At 41.4% G+C, this 19,557-nt stretch overlaps 1 protein-coding gene across 1 annotated transcript in view; it reads left to right on the top strand.

Moving 5' to 3' along the window:
* The window catches only part of CCDC151 (Coiled-coil domain containing protein 151), a 127,747-nt gene extending 109,064 nt beyond the window's left edge, over positions 1 to 18,683 (top strand). Inside the window, exons 11-12 of the mRNA XM_068226840.1 lie at positions 10,197 to 10,784; positions 18,462 to 18,683. Coding sequence (XP_068082941.1) covers positions 10,197 to 10,784; positions 18,462 to 18,683 — 810 coding nt within the window. The remainder of the gene's footprint in view (positions 1 to 10,196; positions 10,785 to 18,461) is intronic.
* Positions 18,684 to 19,557: the final 874 nt, after the last annotated feature.

The raw sequence follows: 19,557 nt of genomic DNA, 5'->3' as shown, positions 1-19,557 counted from the left end.
TTTCATCCGAACATCAGTGGCTTTATCACAGGTCGTGTTCCACCATCTTTTTTGTTTTCTCGAAGGCTGTCCTAACTTCAGGATTTTTACATAGGTCTGGCCAGCCCTTGCCCAAAGTTTATGTATTTATAGACATTGCAATTATTGTACAGCATTGAGTAGGTGGAATAAACTTTGTAAAATTATATGTTTCCTCTCTCTGCCAATCTGTGCATTAAAATTACCTACCAAAATTTTCACTGATGTTTTGGGATCTTGCTAGTGTTTTCTCCTAAGAGTTCCCAGAAGGCTTTAACTTTGTGTGGGTTTTCTGTTGTCCTTGTTTATGGGAGCATGGGCGTTGACCAAGGAGTAAGCTTTGTTGCTCGATTTTACAGTAAGTACTGAGATTCTTTCAGATGGGGATGTAAAGTACTGAATTGAACATTGTTTTACATACTGCAAAGGCTGGGTCCCTAGTTGTGATAGGTTCCTGTGGATTCTTATGGCAGGTTTACTTTTAAATATCCTGTACTCTTCACAGTCAAAACGGTTTCCATCTCGGAAGCGTATTTCCTGGAGTGCGGTAATTTGAATGTCAAACTTTTCCAGTGTGTCTGTGAGCTGATTATGCTTTCCTGTTTTCACAAACCTGCCAACTTTCCTGATTTAGGCGGTAGACTGCAGATTTTTGACAGTTTTTCTCGCCTCCCGATTATTTTATTATTTCTTCCGAATTTAGCTTCCATTTTAGTGAACTTCAAACATTTGTTTTCAAATCCTGCCATTTCAGCTTTGTATGCCAGTGGCCGGAACTCCTTCATTCATTGGCCGCTTTCAAACAAAATAGTGAGGCGAATGTGTGATGTTTATTGAAACCTGTATATCGCGACACGTATATCGATTGTCAATCTTTTGTTCTCATGTTCTATGTTCGTGTTCGTTCACATCAGTCTAAATGAAAAATTCTAAGTTCCCATGGAGGGAATTGGATATTTTTCACCAATAGAGCATGTCAAAAACAGATCAGATGTAAGGCTTTTCAGGCGTTTGCTCTATTAACCAGCGTTTCATCTTAGGTCTGACACTAGACTCATCAGAGTGGGATGTGTCAGACCCTACCCACTGACGCTGGGGTGTATGCAGGTGAACTGCGTGTGTGCGAGAAAGTTTTCATTCTCCACCCTGAAGGGGCGGGGCGGGCCACCTGAAGGGTTACGCCCTCCCTCTGGCCAAGAGCTTGAGCGGGGTGGAGGAGATGTGTGGAAAGTGGGAAAAGGTGTTGTGACAAAAATATGGGGTGTAGAGGGCTCTTAGCTACTGTAAGTGAGGTGAAATGATACATATGCCTTTATTAGTAGATTATGAATTAAGTACAATACACGTGAGTCATACAGCTATACAGAGAAACTAGATTTAAAGAGTTGTGCTAGGGCAAAAGTGGAGAGCGAAGAGGTGATAAAAGGAGGAGAAGTGCGCAAGTGACGTAAGGAGAAGGCGAAGATTATCGGAGGACAGCAGATGTGGGAAAGTGGAACTGGATGGAGGTGGGGGGAAATGGTGATTGGAAGTAGAAGATCGGGAAGGAGGGGTAGGCCGGTTAGGTCGACGAGGTGAGGGTGGTCGATTCAAGGATTGGGGAGGAGAGCGGGAATGTTCAACGCGGTGGTGACGGCCGTAGAGGTATAAGCCATGATGGACGAGGCGGTGAACGTCTTCGGGCGTCGGTAGATGTAGCCGCAGCAGGTATGTAGGTCCATTGGCGTTGAAGATTCGGGAGGCGCTTTGTACTGGGAGTCATGATTGACGAAGGGTATGGGCGATGAGGTCAGAAGGGAGACCAGGGTCTACCTCACAGATGACGCAGCTGGAAGTTGGCTGTTGTTCTGTTGGTGGTGGTGGCGATGATAGGCGATGTGCCGTAGTGTCCTTGTCCGGCGGCTGGAGCTGAGCGGAATTTTGAGCATGGGAAAGAGAAGCGGGGGGAGGAAACGTCATAAGGGGAAAAGGATGGGACATTACGGAAGTTGTGAGAGGAAAGTTAGGGGAGGTGTGGGCAGAAGTGGTGATGGTGGTGGTAGTAGTAGTAGTAGTAGTAGTAGTAGTAGTAGTAGTAGTAGTAGTAGTAGTAGTGATGGTAATGACAGGGGGTGTAGTGAGATGGTGAGCGGTATGACGGTGGAGTTGTTGCTGCAAACGAAGTGACAGATGCAGGCGTTTCTTGGTCGCTGTCGGGGAGCTTTGCCATGATGTTTGAAGGCGTAGCTACCACACGATGAAGACGATTGTTGATCAGTGCTCCATGATGAAGGATGTGGTCCCGGTCAGCTGAAGAGGCCAAATAGAGCAGTACTACGTCTGAAGGTCCTGAGCTGTCGAGGAGGCGGGAAGAGCAGTGGACTCCAGATGGTCAAAGGGGAGTGAGCATATCCTCTTCCAGAATGTCGAGGTGGACTTCACAAACGAGGCAAGTGTAGGTAGAGAGAAGACCGACCTCAATCTCGGTGCCAGCCTATGTGCTTTATTATGGTCAGCAGGGTGCGAAATTATAGGTGAGGCATCACCCAGTTGACAAAAAAAGGAGAACTGTGAGTCCTCCCCCAGGTGAACTTATCAGAAGCCCATTATAAGAGGCACAGTCTGATAACTGCATACGGGAGATAAATCTCCACAATGGAATTATTGCCCACCTATCAATTCTGAATGGAAAATTCTAAGTTCCCATGGAGGGAATTGGATATTTTTCACCAATAGAGCGTGTGAAAAACAAGATCAGATGTAAGGCTTTTCAGGCGTTTGCTGTATTAACCAGCGTTTCGTCTTAGGTGTGACACTAGACTCATCAGCGTGGGATGTGTCAGACCCTACCCACTGACGCTGGGGTGTATGCAGGTGAACTTATCAGAAGCCCATTATAAGAGGCACAGTCTGATAACTGCATACGGGAGATAAATCTCCACAATGGAATTATTGCCCGCCTAGCAATTCCGAATGGACTTCTGATAAGTTCACCTGCATACACCCCAGCATCAGTGGGTAGGGTCTGACACATCCCACTATGATGAGTCTAGTGTCAGACCTAAGACGAAACGCTGGTTAATAGAGCAAACACCTGAAAAGCCTTACATCTGATCTGTTTTTGACATGCTCTATTGGTGAAAAATATCCAATTCCCACCATGGGAACTTAGAATTTTCCATTCGGAATCGCTAGGCGGGCAATAATTCCATTGTGGAGATTTATCTCCCGTATGCAGTTATCAGACTGTGCCTCTTATAATGGGCTTCTGATAAGTTCACCTGCATACACCCCAGCATCAGTGGGTAGGGTCTGACAAATTCCACTCTGGTGAGTCTAGTGTCAGATCTAAGACAAAATGCTGGTTAATAGAGCAAATGCCTGAAAAGCCTTACATCTGATCTGTTTTTGACATGCTCTATTGGTGAAAAATATCCAATTCCCTCCATGGGAACTTAGAATTTTCCATTCGGAATTGCTAGGCGGGCAATAATTCCATTGTGGAGATTTATCTCCCATACGCAGTTATCAGACTGTGCCTCTTATAATGGGCTTCTGATAAGTTCACCTGCATACACCCCAGCGTCAGTGGGTAGGGTCTGACACATTCCACTCTGATGAGTCTAGTGTCAGACCTAAGACGAAACGCTGGTTAATAGAGCAAACGCCTGAAAAGCCTTACATCTGATCTGTCACATCAGTCTAGTCGATTCTAGAGACTAGTCACTAGATTTGGAGTATTTTTTTAGTAATTTAGTGACAGAATTTCAAAGATAGCGACTAGTGACTTTTCTAGAGATTTTAGGAGCCATTTGGAGACAATTATGGCAAATTTTAATGTATTACCTGATAAAAATAGCATTGCATATAGCATAATCATACAGGCATGTGATGTAATATATTAATCTATGCATTTGCTAAGTAATGGCATCTAAGTGCATGGCTGATTCGCACGTGCGGAGGATGAGTTCATACTATTTTCGGAAGGCTTATCAGAGACCAATCATCTCACTCACATACTTCCTGTGAGGGAATAGAGATGTGTAATTTTCAGCCTTTAGCCTCATGTAGCAACAATAGGGTTTTGAGTCAATAAGTATTATATACCATAGTACTCCTGTATTGTGTAAGACATGTAGAATGACCAGTTTTGGTGGTTTTCATCTCCTGATTTTTCCTGAATTTCATATCAAAATCTCCTGATTTTTGGTTTTGTAAAGTCGGCAGGTCATCATCATCATCGTCGTCATCGCCTTCATCGTTGTACAGTTCCAGTTTCCCGGGTACGATCAATGAGCCTCTTCCACTTCTTCTTGTCCATATACAATTTGCCATGGAGAACATCATCCACTGTCTATCCTCTGGCAACTAGATCAACCTTGATCATGTCCATCCATCAGGTTTTAGGTCTTCCTGCGGGTCTTTTTCCCTCCACCTGTCTTTCCAAATTTATTCTGGCTGTTCTTGTAGGCTCCATCCTCATCACATGCCCATACCACCGTAGTCTGTGCCAATTCTATCTAATAGGGATGTCTTTATTCTGGCTTCTTTCCTCACCTTCTCATTTCTTAACTTGTCTGTCTTGGTATTCTGGATGGTGCATCTAAGGAATTTCATCTTTGATGCTTGCAGTCTTGATGAATCTCTTTTTGTGAGGGTGCACGCTTCAATACCATAGGTCAATATTGGTATGAAATAGCTGTTATACATCATCAGTCTGGCAGGTTTTGGAATCATGTCATCCTATAAAAGTGTTCTTACTTGTTGGTAGAATTCTGATCCCTTTTGCACTGTATTTGTAATTTCTTTGTGACCAAATTTTCACTGGAGACTACACTTCCAAGGTAAGGAAAATTATCCACACACTCTAGCTGGTGGTCTTCTAGTTTTACACTTGCTGGATACCCTTCTCTGTTTACTGCCATCACCACTGTCTTGATCTTGCTGATGTTGAGGTTATATTCCAGGAACTGGGATTTCCATACGTTGAGTCTGGTCTGTACTTCCTCTTCTGTTTCACCCCAAATCATGATATCATCAGCAAAGGCCACTGCCAGGGGCGAAGAGTCAGGGGAGACAGGGTAGACAGCGTGTACTCTTAACATTTTGTGAATGAAATATTGTCTAGTTAATTAAATTATTTTTTAGAACATTAATTATTTCCACATTCGTGACATTATTGTATTCCCTGCTTTGCTTATTTTCGTCTCAGTTTGGCAACGCTAGGGATCACATCAGTTACACAAAGCACATAAGCAAAAGTAGACGCTGTCCATTTTGTGTATGTTCCTTTTGATTTTCAAAGCGTTCAGATAGAGCAACACTAACGCTATCTGTAGGTGCTGACTGTGGAACTATGACTTTCCTATAGCAAGATATCTCCGCCCAGCAGACAGACTGACCAGCGTCTCTTCTTGCTCTCATTGACTACTATTTGGATCTCGGTTATAAAGGTGCTCTTATTGGCTACCATCTCAGACATGCTTTTAATGTAATTAATTTGAATTTACTTTGTTATAAGACAAGTCTAAAAATAAAATAATAATATTCAAATACGAAGTATAGCAAACTTACACTTAATAAATGAATGACAGCATCAAAACCCTTCAAGTACATGCATTTTCTTGCCCGCCAATATTAGTTACGGTATTATAACCCCAACAACTATTGGCGTACATTCTTAATAATCAACTCCAGAGTGTGCATACAGAAACAACAAAATTGCTTAATGCTGTACAGTCCGTTAACATCAGTTTCCAGTGAACGCACTGTCCGGCTCCATGGCTAAATGGTTAGCACGCTGGCCTTTGGTCTGAAAGGTCCCGGGTTCGATTCCCAGCCGGGTCAGGGATTTTAACCTTAATTGGTTGATTCCAGTGGCTCGGGAGCTGGGTGTGTGTGCCATCTTCATCATTAGAATTCATCATAGGTAGGGTCCCATCCTCACAGATGCGCAGTTCGTCTATACGGCGTCAAATTTAAAGACCTGCACCAGGCCTCCCCAGAGGTCACATGCCATTATTATTATTATTATTATTATTATTATTATTATTATTATTATTATTATTATTACTACAGTTAACACCCTATGAGGCCCTTAAAACAAACTGAAACCTATTTAAGGAATTCGATGACCAACCAGAGCCTGTCTAACTTGGGAACTCTAGCTATAGAGATGGAACTGCTGTGGTATCTTAACAAGACGCCTGACTTCAAGACGAGAGTAACTGATATTTTTGCTGAAATGAAGGACAGATGAATTGAACTCATTTACAAGAATATTGTTCAAGGTGACTTGTACGAAAATCTAATTATTTCTTATTTCTCTTATTAAATCTACATAACAATAAAATATATTGATATTCTTTTTATTCTAAAAACCGTGGCTCAGGCGGCAGCACACCAGCCTCTCACCGCTGGATACCGTGGTTCAAATCCCAGTCACTCCATGTGAGATTTGTGCTGGACAAAGCGGAGGCAGGACAGGCTTTTCTCCAGGTACTCCAGTTTTCTCTGTCACCTTTCATTCCATCAACACTCTCCACTATCATTTAATTTCATCTGTCAGTCATTAATCATTGCCCCAGAGGAGTGTGACAGGCCTCAGCAGCCGGCACAATTCCTATCCTCGCCGTAAGTTGGGGGCTTCATTCATCCCATTCCTGACCTGGTCATTGACTGGAAAACAGGTTGTAGGTTTTCATTTTCATTTATTCTAAATGTATGTTGTTATTTGACAACTCCCGCTGCCTACTTAGTCTATATTTAAAAATAGAACGAGTGCATGTAGGGTTATAGGTTGTTATAGGGTTTGTCTTAGTTTCAGAGTCATTAATATAATAATGAATACAGATCTGCATTCATCGACAACAAAATTCCATATATAATATTATTAAAATTGTTTAAATTAAAAAAATATCTTCTACCTCCTTACTTAGTTCATGCTTCGCCACTGGCCACTGCATTCAGTTCACCTAACTTTTCCTTGATGTTCTTCAGTATATTGTCCATAACACTGATGACCAGTAGTGGGGGCATGGCACTTCCTTTCCTAAACTCCACTTTTGGTTTTAAACCATGATAATCGACCATCCCCAATTTGTACACTGCTAGTACAGTCTTTGTACAACATCTGAATTTTCCTTCCCAGTCCTTCAGGAACATTTCCTTTCCTCACGCACTCCCAGATCTTATCTCTTATAACACTATCATAGGCCTTTTCTATATTTAGGAATACAATGACCAGGTTCTTGCCTTTCTCCCAATGCTTTTCCATCAGCATGCCGGTGCTAAAAATTAGATCCATTGTTGATCTGTTACTTCTGAATCCATATTGCTCCTCTTCTAACTGTGGTTCAATGATGGTTCTCAATCTCCCTTCTATGAACTTCTCTAGAATTTTTAGCCTATGAGACAGCAGTGTTATTCCTCTACAGTTGGTGGGTTTCCGTTTGCTGCCTTTCTTAAACAGGGGAATTATAACACCCTAGCTTCAATCTTCAGGTATTTTGTTGTCTGTCCATATGGCATTTAGTACTCTGTTCAGCCATTGTATACCCTGGATGCCTGCTGCCTTTATCATGTCCACATTCACTTCATTTGCACCTGAAATTTTCTTTTAGGCATAGATTTTAAGGCTGTCTCAGTTTCTGTCCAGGTGATGGGAGGTTCCTCATTGTAGACTTGGATTTCCAGTTCTGTATTTTGTTTTTGAACTGGTCTATTTAGTAGGTGGTCAAAATGGTTTTTCAGGACTTCTCTCATGTCACTTTCTGTCCTAACCAGATTTCCATTCTCATCTTCAAGTGCCTTTATGGTATTCATTGGCTTCCTTTTACCTCTAATAACACTATACAGTAGTTTCTTATTGCCTCTGCTATCTTCCTCCAGTTTCTGAGTCAATATATTCCATTGCTTGGTCTTTTCTTCTGTAATTGTTCTTTAAACGTCCAGTTTCTTGTTTCGGTATAATTGTTCCACGATTGTCCGGTCCCAAGTCTGGAATGGGAAAGAAGGAGGGTTAGCTGGCTTGGCAACTAGCTGTAAAAACAGCTAACGCCGAGTGTCGAGCAGCGGTAAATAACTCGACCCCCCATAGGGGCTAACGGCTTCGGGTGGATGAGCCCCTTTGGGTGGGGTGATGGTCCCCTCGGTGTAGGAAATATCACTGAAACCCATCATCTGTGTCTTTGGCTCAACGGCAAAATGGACGGAGGAACCTCTTTTTTGTGGTTCTCATCGGTCGTGGAGGCAGATGAGGTCCCAGACAGACTGGCTGTCAAAGCCCAAATCAATGGTATTTCAAGTCTGTGGCAGTCCGTTTCAGTCATGGTACTAGAACCTGCATGTCGCATTTCATTTGTGCCGCAGGGTATAGTTCATAGCGTGTGGGTCACTTCCTTGCAAGCTGCGATCCACCTTAAACAAAATCCTGCTTGTGGCACTTTTTCCTGCTGTCATCCCCTTCAACTAGAGTCCAATGGCAATGGGATAAGGATGGTAGAGGCAGGTTTTCGAGTGAAACTGGAAGCCTCTAGTTCGGACCTGCACGCTGGCAGCAGATGTGTGATGGTCATCTTTCTGAGACCCCTAACTACTCAGGAATTCAGTCCTGCATCTGTGTTTGGTCAGGCCTATTTAGGATCACCACTGCCCATCCTGAATGGGGAAGGCCCAAGAAAATGTGGGCTAAACATCGGTAGTTATACGCTCAGCTGGCTGGGAGGCCGCACCCAGCGGGTCACCCCTTATGCTGTCGAAAAACGAAGATTACCAAAACTTGGATTATAGGAACCTGGAATGTTCGAACCCTACTTGATTTGAAAGACAATAACAGATCTGAGAGAAGAACAGCGCTTGTCACCCATGAGCTTGGACGAATGAGCATTGATATTGCTGCCTTAAGTGAAACCAGACTATCCAGCGAAGGTAAACTTACAGGGTTCAGTTCAGGCTACACAATCATCTGGAAGGGAAAAGATGAGGGAGAACACTGCGTTCATGGTGTAGGATTCACTGTGAAGACCACATTGGTAAATGATTATCAGCTAACTCCAACCTCTGTCAGTGAAAGAATTATGAATCTCCGAATCCCACTCTCTGGAACCAAATCTATGACACTCATCTCCACATGTGCTCCCATCTTGGATGCTGATGTAGAATGTAACGACCAATTCTACAACCTGCTGAGCACTACCATCACTAAAGTACCACCAAGAGACAAACTCTTACTACTTGGAGATTTCAATGCCAGAGTTGGTAAAGATCACCAATTATGAGGCTATGTGATGGGAAAACATGGATTTGGCAACTGTAATACCAATGGCCTATTGCTCCTTGGTTTATGTGCTGAACATGAACTCTTCATTACTAATACTCATTTCCGCCTGCCTAATCGCTACAAGACCACTTGGATGCATCCTCGCTCAAAGCACTGGCACATCCTTGACTACATCCTCACCAGGCAATGTGATAAAAAAGATGTCCTTGTTACAAGGACTGCAAGAAACGTTGATGACTGCTGGACAGATCATAAGCTCCTTTTTTTTTTTCCGGTTGAGAATCTCATTCTGTTGCAAACCAAAAAGATCCATCCACAACCGGCCTAGAAATAAATTCAATACTTCTAAACTTCAAATTGAATCCATTGCTACAGATTACAGAAATGTAACCTCAAACAAGCTGGCTAGTCATCCAGTCAGCAGTGATAGTACAAATCAGGAATGGGCCACGCTTCAGAAGCTCTTCACTGAGTCAGCTGAGGAAACAATTGGTTTTGTGAGGAAAAAAAGACAGGACTGGTTTGATGAAAATAATGAAGAAATTAAATGTCTGATCAATGCCAAACAGGAAGCCCATCTATCCTATCTTCAAGATCCATCTTCCAATGTGAAGAAAACACATTTCTTGGAACTTAAAGGGAAATGTCAGGCACAAATGAGGGAAATCAAGAATAACTGGTGGCAACAAAAAGCTGAAGAACTGCAAAGACTATCTGATGCCTGTGACCTACAAAACTTCTATGCTGGCATAAAGGAGATTTATGGTCCAATTTGACCTTCATTGGGGTTATTGAAGACTGCTGACAACTCCACCATTTTAGCTGATAACAGAAATTTTAGTGTTGGAAGGAACATTTCTGTGCGCTTCTAAATCGTGTCTCCAGTGTTGCTGAGGACTTTTTTCATAATGTCCCCCAGCAATCCCAACAACCATGGATGGCCGTTCCACCTACATACAGAGACTTCACCAAAGCACTCAATCAACTAAAACCAAGAAAGGCTCCTGGTCCTGATAACATCCCTCTGGAACTGATACAAAATGGAGGTATACCCTTGAAAACTAGACTTTTCACATTCATCCTCTTGATTTGGGAAAATCGAGAAGAACCTGACGACTTGAAGAATGCTACCATCATCACTATCTTCAAGAAAGGCGGTCGTAGTGTATGTGGGAACTACTGTGGTATATCACTTTTGTCAACTGTAGGTAAAATTCTCGCAAGAGTCCTATTAAACCAGCTCCAAGTTATCTCAGAGAGGATTTTGCCTGAGTCTCAATGTGGTTTCCGAACCTCCAGAGGCACAACAGATTTGATCTTCTGTTCTAGACAACTCCAGGAAAAATGTGGAGAGCAACAGCAGCCTCTGTATTTAGTTTTCTATGATCTGGAAAGAGCCTTTGATTCAGTACAAAGATCTGCTATCTGGAAAGTATTGAGTCATTTTGGGTGTCCTGAACGTTATGTGGAATTGGTTCAAACTCTTCATGATGGCATGTCTGGACAGGTTCTTCATGGTAACTGAGTATCAGATTTGTTCCCATCACTCATGGATTGAAAAAAGGCTGTGTGCTTGCTCCTACACTCTTTGCACTGTACATGGCTGCCATGGTGCATGAATCATCTGCAGACAACTTAGGTGTTATGTCGAACCCGAAAATCTACCCGATAAAACGGAATTTGTCTGATAGTTACACAGGTGTTGGCTTTTATTATTTTCCACAAACTTAAAACTTGATTTATATCATTCTTTCTTTCTCAAAACAAACCATTCTCAAAACCAAAGAATACAAAATCTGGTGGGTGCATTGCATTTAGTCTCTGGATGTAACATACCTCCCACCTTTGGTTTTCTTTATTCCCCTGTTAACAGAAAACCAAAATGAACCAATAAAAAAAGTCTGACAATCATTTCGCCTACACAGTTTAACAAGACAAGAACTTATCACAAAACTTAAGTCCTATATCGTGCAGGGAGTTTCACCAAATGTCCACTTTTCATTTTCACTTCATTTTTTACAGCAGAAACAACACTTTCTTGCTCATTATCTCCATCATCTTCCACTTGTAAAGTATCCTGCGATGAAGTCATTTCCAGTGGGTACAAACAATGAATGGGCCTGATCATGTCCTGTCCAGCAGTCTGCACTCGAACTACTCTCACCATCTTTACCAGGAAACATCTCAATCATTTTACCCAAAGGTCAATCGAGTCTTTTCATCTGATCAGAGCCTACTAACACAATATCACCAATCTTTAGCAACCTTCAACACTTTTTCTTTAACTTGCGGCTGTACTAAAAGACTCAAGTAATCATCACGGAATCTTTTCCCCAATTCCTCCCGTAAACGCTGCAGGTACTTGGCCCATCTTCAGAGGTTGATCTTGTCAAGGCAATCGAGATCAGGGACTCCAACGGACCGTTTGTCCTGCAGGAACTTTGCAGGAGTCAATGGCACTAAGTCGCTTGGATCCTCAGACAGGTACGTCAAAGGCCTAGAATTTACCACAGACTCCACATCGCATAGGACAGTCAAAGTCTCTTCATAGGTGAGAGAGGCTCTTCCCAATGTCCTCTTCAACAACTTCTTGACCATTTGAATGATCCTCACCCACCATCCACCCCACCAAGCAGCCATGGGTGGAATGAATTTCCACTGGATCCTCCTTGAAGATGTTTCCTCTTCTGGAGCCAGTCCAAAGAGTCAAAGATATTCACAGCTCCTGTGAAGTTGGTCCCCTTGTCACAGTATATAACTCTGGGTCGTCCCCACCTTGCAATAATTATCCTAAGACCTTGAAGAAATGCTTCTGTGGAAAGGTTTAACACCAGATCAATATGTACAGCTCAATACACAGCACAAGTAAACAACAAAATCCTAGCTTTCTCTCTGCCCCTTAAAATCAACGGTCCAGCAAGATCAACCCCACTGACCTCAAAGACTGACAAATCTTTCACTATCTTCTGGCAATGGTGCAGGATCTACATCAATTTTCTTCAACTCACATTGACACATTTGAGATCACCCTCCATACTGTCTTCTGACCTCTTAAAATCCAGTATACTTTCCTTAATATTCTAAGTAACACCTCAACACCCACATGAGAATATTGTATGTGGTAATCTTGGGTTAGAATCTCCACAAGTTCTTGACTGGAAGGTAGAAGAGTGGGATATCTAAAATTTTCCTCATCTTCTTTTTGAACAATTTTAGTCTTCAGCCTCAGAAGATCATCTTGGTCCACAAAGGTGCAAAGGGAGTTCAGTTTCTTCCAGAACCCCTGTCTGGACAAGACTCAGGAACCTTCTCTCCGCCTGTGTTATTTCTGGAGCAGAGAGATCACCCCCACTTTCACAACTGCTACATTTCAATGATTTTCCAACAAATCGCAGTATCCATCCTATGAGCCTGACAATTTGAGAAAACTTGGAAAATCTTCTTAGGTACCAGGCATCTCCATTCTTCGCTGAGGAATTGATCAATGATGGAGATATTTTTCTTCTCTCTTGTTTGATGATGTCATCATCCACGTTGACCTCTGATGCCGGCCATTCCCCTTCTGCCCACTTCAACCAGTGAGGACCCTCCCACCATTTGGAGTCTATAAGGACTTCTACGGAACAGCCTCGAGATGGAATGTCAGCTGGATTCTTCTCCCCAGGAACATGCCTCCAGTCTTCTTGTGTCATCAGAGATCTAATCTCCTTCATTCGATTGTTCACAAATACTCCCCATGACTCATCTCTCTTGATCCAATACAATGCCGCTGAAGAGTCCGTCCAATAAAATTCGGAGATGTTCAAGTTCAGACTTTCTCTGACCCAGTTTGCTGGTCGACTACCAATTCAACATGCTAGGAGTTCCAATCACGGCCAAAATTTCTTTGAGTAGTGAAACCCTTGTCTTTGCCATGATCAGCTGAACAAAAACAATCTCTTCAGTACCGGTACAGCTTTGTATGAAGACAGCTGCAGCATAAGCACTCCGGCTGGTACCACAAAATGTATGTAAACTCCAGGTTTGTTCAGATCTGCTTACTACGAAATGTCTCGGTATTTTCACTTCAGAAAGTCGCCAAACTTCAGCTTCCCATTTTCCAAACTTCTTCTGTACATCCTCTGGCAATGGATCATCCCACCCCATCTTTGAATTCCAGCTATCCTGAATGAGAAGTTTAGGGAATAGGGTCAGAGGACATGAAAAACCAATGGGATCAAAAATCCTATGAGCAGATGACAAGATTTTTCTTTATTACAAGTTGTCCATTTCATGACCATATCGATGAGTATAATCAAGAAGTTAGTATAAATAACCACCTAATCGATACTTTAGTATTGCCTCAGGCAAAATTGAATATAAATTAGCACTTACATGACATGTTTTGACCACTGAGTGGTCCTCTTCAGCTGTATAAAGAAAGAATTGATAAGAAAAAACATTAGGACAATAAGCACAAATAATAAAAGTTCTTTGGAGATTCCTTTGTTAAAAAATGGAGGTCATCATAACAGGACATCTTGCCTCTCGTTCTTGTTCGGAAAATATGTTTATTCTGCGCTGTCTAGAGGGTCTGTCTTTGAGCGCGACTTGGTGAAGTAACGAGGTGACACAGTCTGACAGTTCATGCAAAGCTCTGGAGAGAAGGGAAGTAGAGTTTTGTCGTCATCTAAAACATCATGTGAGGGAGGAGGGAGATTGGGCTGTGCTTCTGCGATGTCGTGTTTGATTATATCTCTTGTTCGTCTTGCCTGTTTTATGTCTACCCATTCCAAGTATTTACTAATATTCTCGTATAAGATGTTTTTTTGTTCGTTGTTTTCGTTAAGATTCTCTTCACCGTTTTTTATCAAGAACGATGTGGATGTTTTCCAGGTTGTTCATTAGATTTCCTTTATTTATCATACAGATAATTTGAAGGTCCTGTCTGATATTGGTGAATTTGTGGTTGGACTCTTTCATATGGGATCCCATGGCAGAGAATCTTTTGTACTTTTTAGCACTGACGTGTCCGACTCGTTGGCTGAATGGTCAGCGTACTGGCCTTCGGTTCAGAGGGTCCTGGGTTCGATTCCCGGCCGGGACGGGGATTTTAACCTTCATTGGTTAATTCTAATGGCCCGGGGCCTGGGTGTTTGTGCTGTCCCCAACATCCCTGCAACTCACACACCACATATAACACTATCCTCCACCACAACAACACGCAGTTACCCACACACGGCAGATGCCGCCCACCCTCATCAGAGGGTCTGCCTTACAAGGGCTGCACTCGGCTAGAAATAGCCACACGAAATTATTATTATTAGCATTGACGTGTTCTTGATATCTAATTAAGAAGTTCCTTCCAGATTGTCCCACGTAAGTTTTTTTTACATTGAGTACAAGTTAGCTTATAAATACCAGATTCCTGGAATTCGTCAATTTTAAATTTATTAGCTTTATTGTGACTAAAGAACCTATGTTTCATGTTGTTATTGGTTGAGAAGGCTACTTTGGTGTTGTGTTTCTTGAATAAGTTGGTGATTTCGTAAATCTTCGGGTTATTAAAGGTGAATTTGATATATCCTTTTTCTTTTTCTGAAAGCTGTTTAAGTTTAATTTCTTGTTGGTATTTGCATTTAGTAATGATTTTATTGATGAATTTCAAACTGAAACCATTATGTAGAGCTTGTTGATGAATCATTTGCTGTATTAAATCCTCCTTGGGAAAGTGCTACCCTCTGTTCACCTTCCACTTCATTCTTGAGGAATAAAGTCAGTCGTGAGAGTTTGTCACAGTATAAATCCTCGGTAGAGTCACTAACAGGGTGATGGACAGAATTTCTAAGCCATATTCTCAGCAAGTCTTCAGGTAGAGATGACTCAACTAACGGAAACAAGAACACTGCGTACTTGTCAGCAGACATGCCCAGAGATTCAAAGAATCGAAGGTGGGATTCTAAGCGATCGTAGAGCTGTAGGAGAGTCAGTCTATTTGTTGAAGAAACATTTTGAATCACAAGTCCAAGCAGCTCACGAACATAAAATTCTACGAGTAATTCTTCTTTTCCGAATCTACTTTTAAGACACTGAACTGCACTATCATCATTTTTAGCTGTTGGAGGGAAACTAGTTGCTATCTCCCTAGCTCTACTTCCTTCAACAGTACATTGGATCAAATATTGAAATTTATCTTCTTTTCCTATGTCTGAGTCGTCCTGAATTTGACGGAACTGGCTCCAAAACCCTAACCAGTCCCTAACCTCTCCGGAAAATTTTTGAAGTTTGATTTTCGGCAGTTATTCTCTGATGAGCTTCATCTACTTTATCACGATATTCATTCACTTTATTGTATTCATTCTGTATTGTTCTTCGTCACTGTCATCGAGAAGCACTTCTAATATTTTCTCATTGGCATCCTTCAGTTTATTTTGTAGTCGTTCTAGTTTAGTAAAATGCAATCTTGCCTTGTTGGGGTCTGTTTCCGCCATCACCGCATTGTATGTTTTCGCGAACATAGCACATATTGGTTTTCTCGATTTAGTCAACTTATCCATTTCAAATTACTGCTTTTTTCACTTCCAGTCGCGGTTGCTACTAATGATATGCCAAACCCGAAAATCTACCCGATAAAACGGAATTCGCCTGATAGTTACACAGGTGTTGGCTTTTATTATTTTCCACAAACTTAAAACTTGATTTAATTTACTCGTTCTTTCTTTCTCAAAACGAACTGTTCTCAAAACCAAAGAGTACAAAATCTGGTGCGTGCATTCCATTTAGTCTCTGTATTTAACATTAGGCATGGAGATTAAATTTAATTTTGATGGAGGCCTTTTCAATCTGGCAAGACTTCGCTCACAAAGACATACTCGGGTTACCCGGGTGACAGAACTGCAGTATGCCGATTACACCGCATCTCCTGCTCTAACACCTGCAGAACTACAACAGTCAGTCAACTGCTTTAAAACTGCATGTGATCGTTTTGGTCTTGCCATTAATAATAATAAAAAAAACAAAAAACAAAACAAAGGTACTTGCACAACCTGCCTCAGGATTAACTCTTCCTGAGTTCATTATCACCATCTTAGACACAACACTGGAACAGGTTGATCACTTTTCATATCTTGGAAGCATCTTGTCTAAATGGTGTACCTGTGAATAAGACATTGATAAAAGAATTGGGGCTTCTCATGCAACATTCGGACGGTTAATGCACAGAATCTTCATGTATAACGACCTAAAACTGCATTCCAAACTCATGGTGTACAAAGCTGTTGTCATTTCCATGCTGCTGTATGTCTGAGAAACTTGGACACTATCGCCATGATATCAAAAAACTTAAGCGCTTCCACCAACAGAAAATGAAATTCATCTTGAACATTAAGTGGGAGGACTATGTGATCAATATGGCAGTTCTTGACAAAGCACAGCTAAATAGCATTGAGGCAACAATCATCGCTCATCGACTGAGATAGTTAGGCCACGTTCACCGGATGGGCGATACCAGGCTTCCCCGCCAAATTCTTTATGGTGAACTTTGATCCGGCAGTAGACCTCATGGATCCCCTCTTAAGCGTTTTAAGGACTAGCTGAAACACATCATGAAGACAACTGGTATAAATATACAGATGTGGGAAGAATTTGCTGTGGACTGTTCACTGTGGCGGAACACTACATCCACCGCTGTCAACTTGTTTGAAGGAGAACGCCGCAGACATCAAGAGGCTAAGCGACAAGCAAGAAAACTCCGTCAATTACAACCCCGCCCTCCTCCATCCATTCAATGTGATTGGTGTGGGTGTATGTTTTGTGCCAGGATTGGTCTGTTTACTCATCGCAAACACATCCATAAATTGAGTTGAACTGGTCAATGTATGCAGGAAGAAGATATATATATATATATATATATATATATATATACTCGGATCGAGTTATAGCCAGTGACGATAATTGTTCGAGGTTCCTGATCTTCTCCTCGTCTCTAGTAATATCCGGTTTATTTTTCTCCCAATCCCTTTCTTTCTGCAAGAGATTTCTTTCTCTGATTGCTCCTCTCATTCTTTCATTCCACAAAGGTGTTTCCTTCTCTCTTGTTTCCATACTTGTCTTTCCACAAACTTCAGTTGCTTCCTTAACCTATGTGCCCCTTAGTCTGGTCCATTCTGAGTCTCCATTTTTCCTTTCATCTCTTGGTAACAGGGTTTTTATGCGGTTCTGATACTTGGTTCTCTTATCTGTTTTCTGGAGATCCCGTACTTTTATTTTTGGCATTTTCCTGTTCTGTACTTTTGGCACATAGGAGTTTCTCAGGTCTACTACTAATAGACGGTGGTCACTGTAAATACTCTCACTTGGTATTACTCTGACATCTGTTACCATTCTGCTCCTTTCTTCATCTGAGATGACATAGTCAATTAGTCTTTTGTAGTCCATCCGAACTGTATCGTGTTATGTTATGGCTCTGCCTCTTCTTGAACTATTTTTCACCACCAATCCATTCCTCATACAGAAGTCAAGGAGATGTTCACCCTCTATATTTCTTCCACCATATCCATTAGGTCCCATTACATTCCCATATCCTGTTCTATCTGTCCCAATCTGTGCATTCAGATCTCCTATAATGATTACTCTGTCTTTACTAACAACTTTTTCCACATCATCAAGAAATTGGTTCTTATCCTCTTGACAACTTCCAGTTTGAGGTGCATACACCTGTACCAAAGTTAGTTTTTCTTTCCCCAAATGAACAGTCACCTTTATTATTCTCTCAGGTATGGTATTATAATACAATACATTTCTGAAAACAGTATCATGTAGCACAACACATGACAATGCACATGCACAGGTAGGGGTGAGAGCTGCTCTATGTAGCTGAAGCTGTGCTTGGAACAGTGCTGTATTTCAGGACAAATTAATTCAGAGAATTGTTATGCTGGCCTTGAATAATAACAATTTCAACAATTTACACAACATTTACAGGGAAGCAGATGTTCTATACAATAATGATTTTGCTAGGCTATATGACAGTCATTTTAGAAGTGAAATTATCTATGGACAGGAAATTATTTACAATGCTGCTTCACTGACTGGTGGCTGAAAACTTAAATGTTGTTCAGTATTCAGTCGAAACTTCTTCACAATATTTTGTCTTGTTTTTAAGGAAAATGAGGTATCTGTAGTATTTTTTTTTTTTTTTTTCCAGATGGAGGCACAGGCAGCACCTACCAAAGCAGTTTCAGATGATGCCTGGATGTTTCTGTCTCAGGTTAAAGGAGGTGCTGATAAAGGTCCACAGCTAGGTGGATCGGAAACCGATGATGAAGATGATGTTCCTACGCGAGGTTATCTAAAACGTCAAGCCCAGATCATCGTTGATGCTAAATCACGTCGCAAGCAATTTAATTTCAACAGGGGAAGAAAGTAGATCAGGTTGCTAGGAGACTATTTAAGCTACACTTCAGAATCAGAGGGTGAAAGTTATGTTCTCATTATGAAAGTGTGTGTTTTGTGTTGTATATGTAATGTAGGAAATGAAAAGGGGCCATTTATTGGCAAACAAAATTTTATAAGACAAGCTAAAATCCTGACCCATGTCAGTTTTGGCCATTTATTGTTTTTGGTAGCTATATTTTTTGTTAAAACACTTCACTTTTACCTTATAAACATGTCTAAAAGTCCAAAATCCCTTGACATTGTTAAAAATCAATTTTTCTGAAGGCATGTCATGGTTAGGAAAAGATACCAAATTTCACTATCAAGAAATAACTTGGGAGTTGGCAAATGGTCCCTTTTTCTAATGAAAGGAACAACCACAAGAAATGGCTATTTCTGCATTCTGTGTGAAGTTTTGACGTAAACTAGAAAGCTGTCTGCAGTGAATAAACAGTTTGCTTATATTTCGTCCCATTTCCTCTGTCTGAAACAATAACGTAAATTTGCTGACACTGGGCGAGTTGGCCATGTGGTTAGGGGCACGTGGCTGTGAGCTTGCATCCGGGAGATAGTGGGTTCGAATCCCACTGTCGGCAGCCCTGAAGACGGTTTTCCGTAATTTCCCATTTTCACACCAGGCAAATGCTGGGGCTGTATCTTAATCAAGGACACGGCCTCTTCCTTCCAACTCCTAGGCCTTTTCTATTCCATCGTCGATATGACCTATCTGTGTCAGTGTGACGTAAAGCCACTAGCAAAAAAATATTTTAAAAAATTTGCTGACAAATGGTCCATTTTCATTGTTAATATTATTTACATTTATTAATTAATTAAAATGAATAAGTCAAATAAAACTCTGAAATTTA

This window comes from Anabrus simplex, chromosome 3, assembly GCF_040414725.1.
Source record: "Anabrus simplex isolate iqAnaSimp1 chromosome 3, ASM4041472v1, whole genome shotgun sequence".
Lineage (NCBI taxonomy): Eukaryota > Metazoa > Arthropoda > Insecta > Orthoptera > Tettigoniidae > Anabrus > Anabrus simplex.
This window is presented reverse-complemented; position numbering and strand designations above follow the sequence as displayed.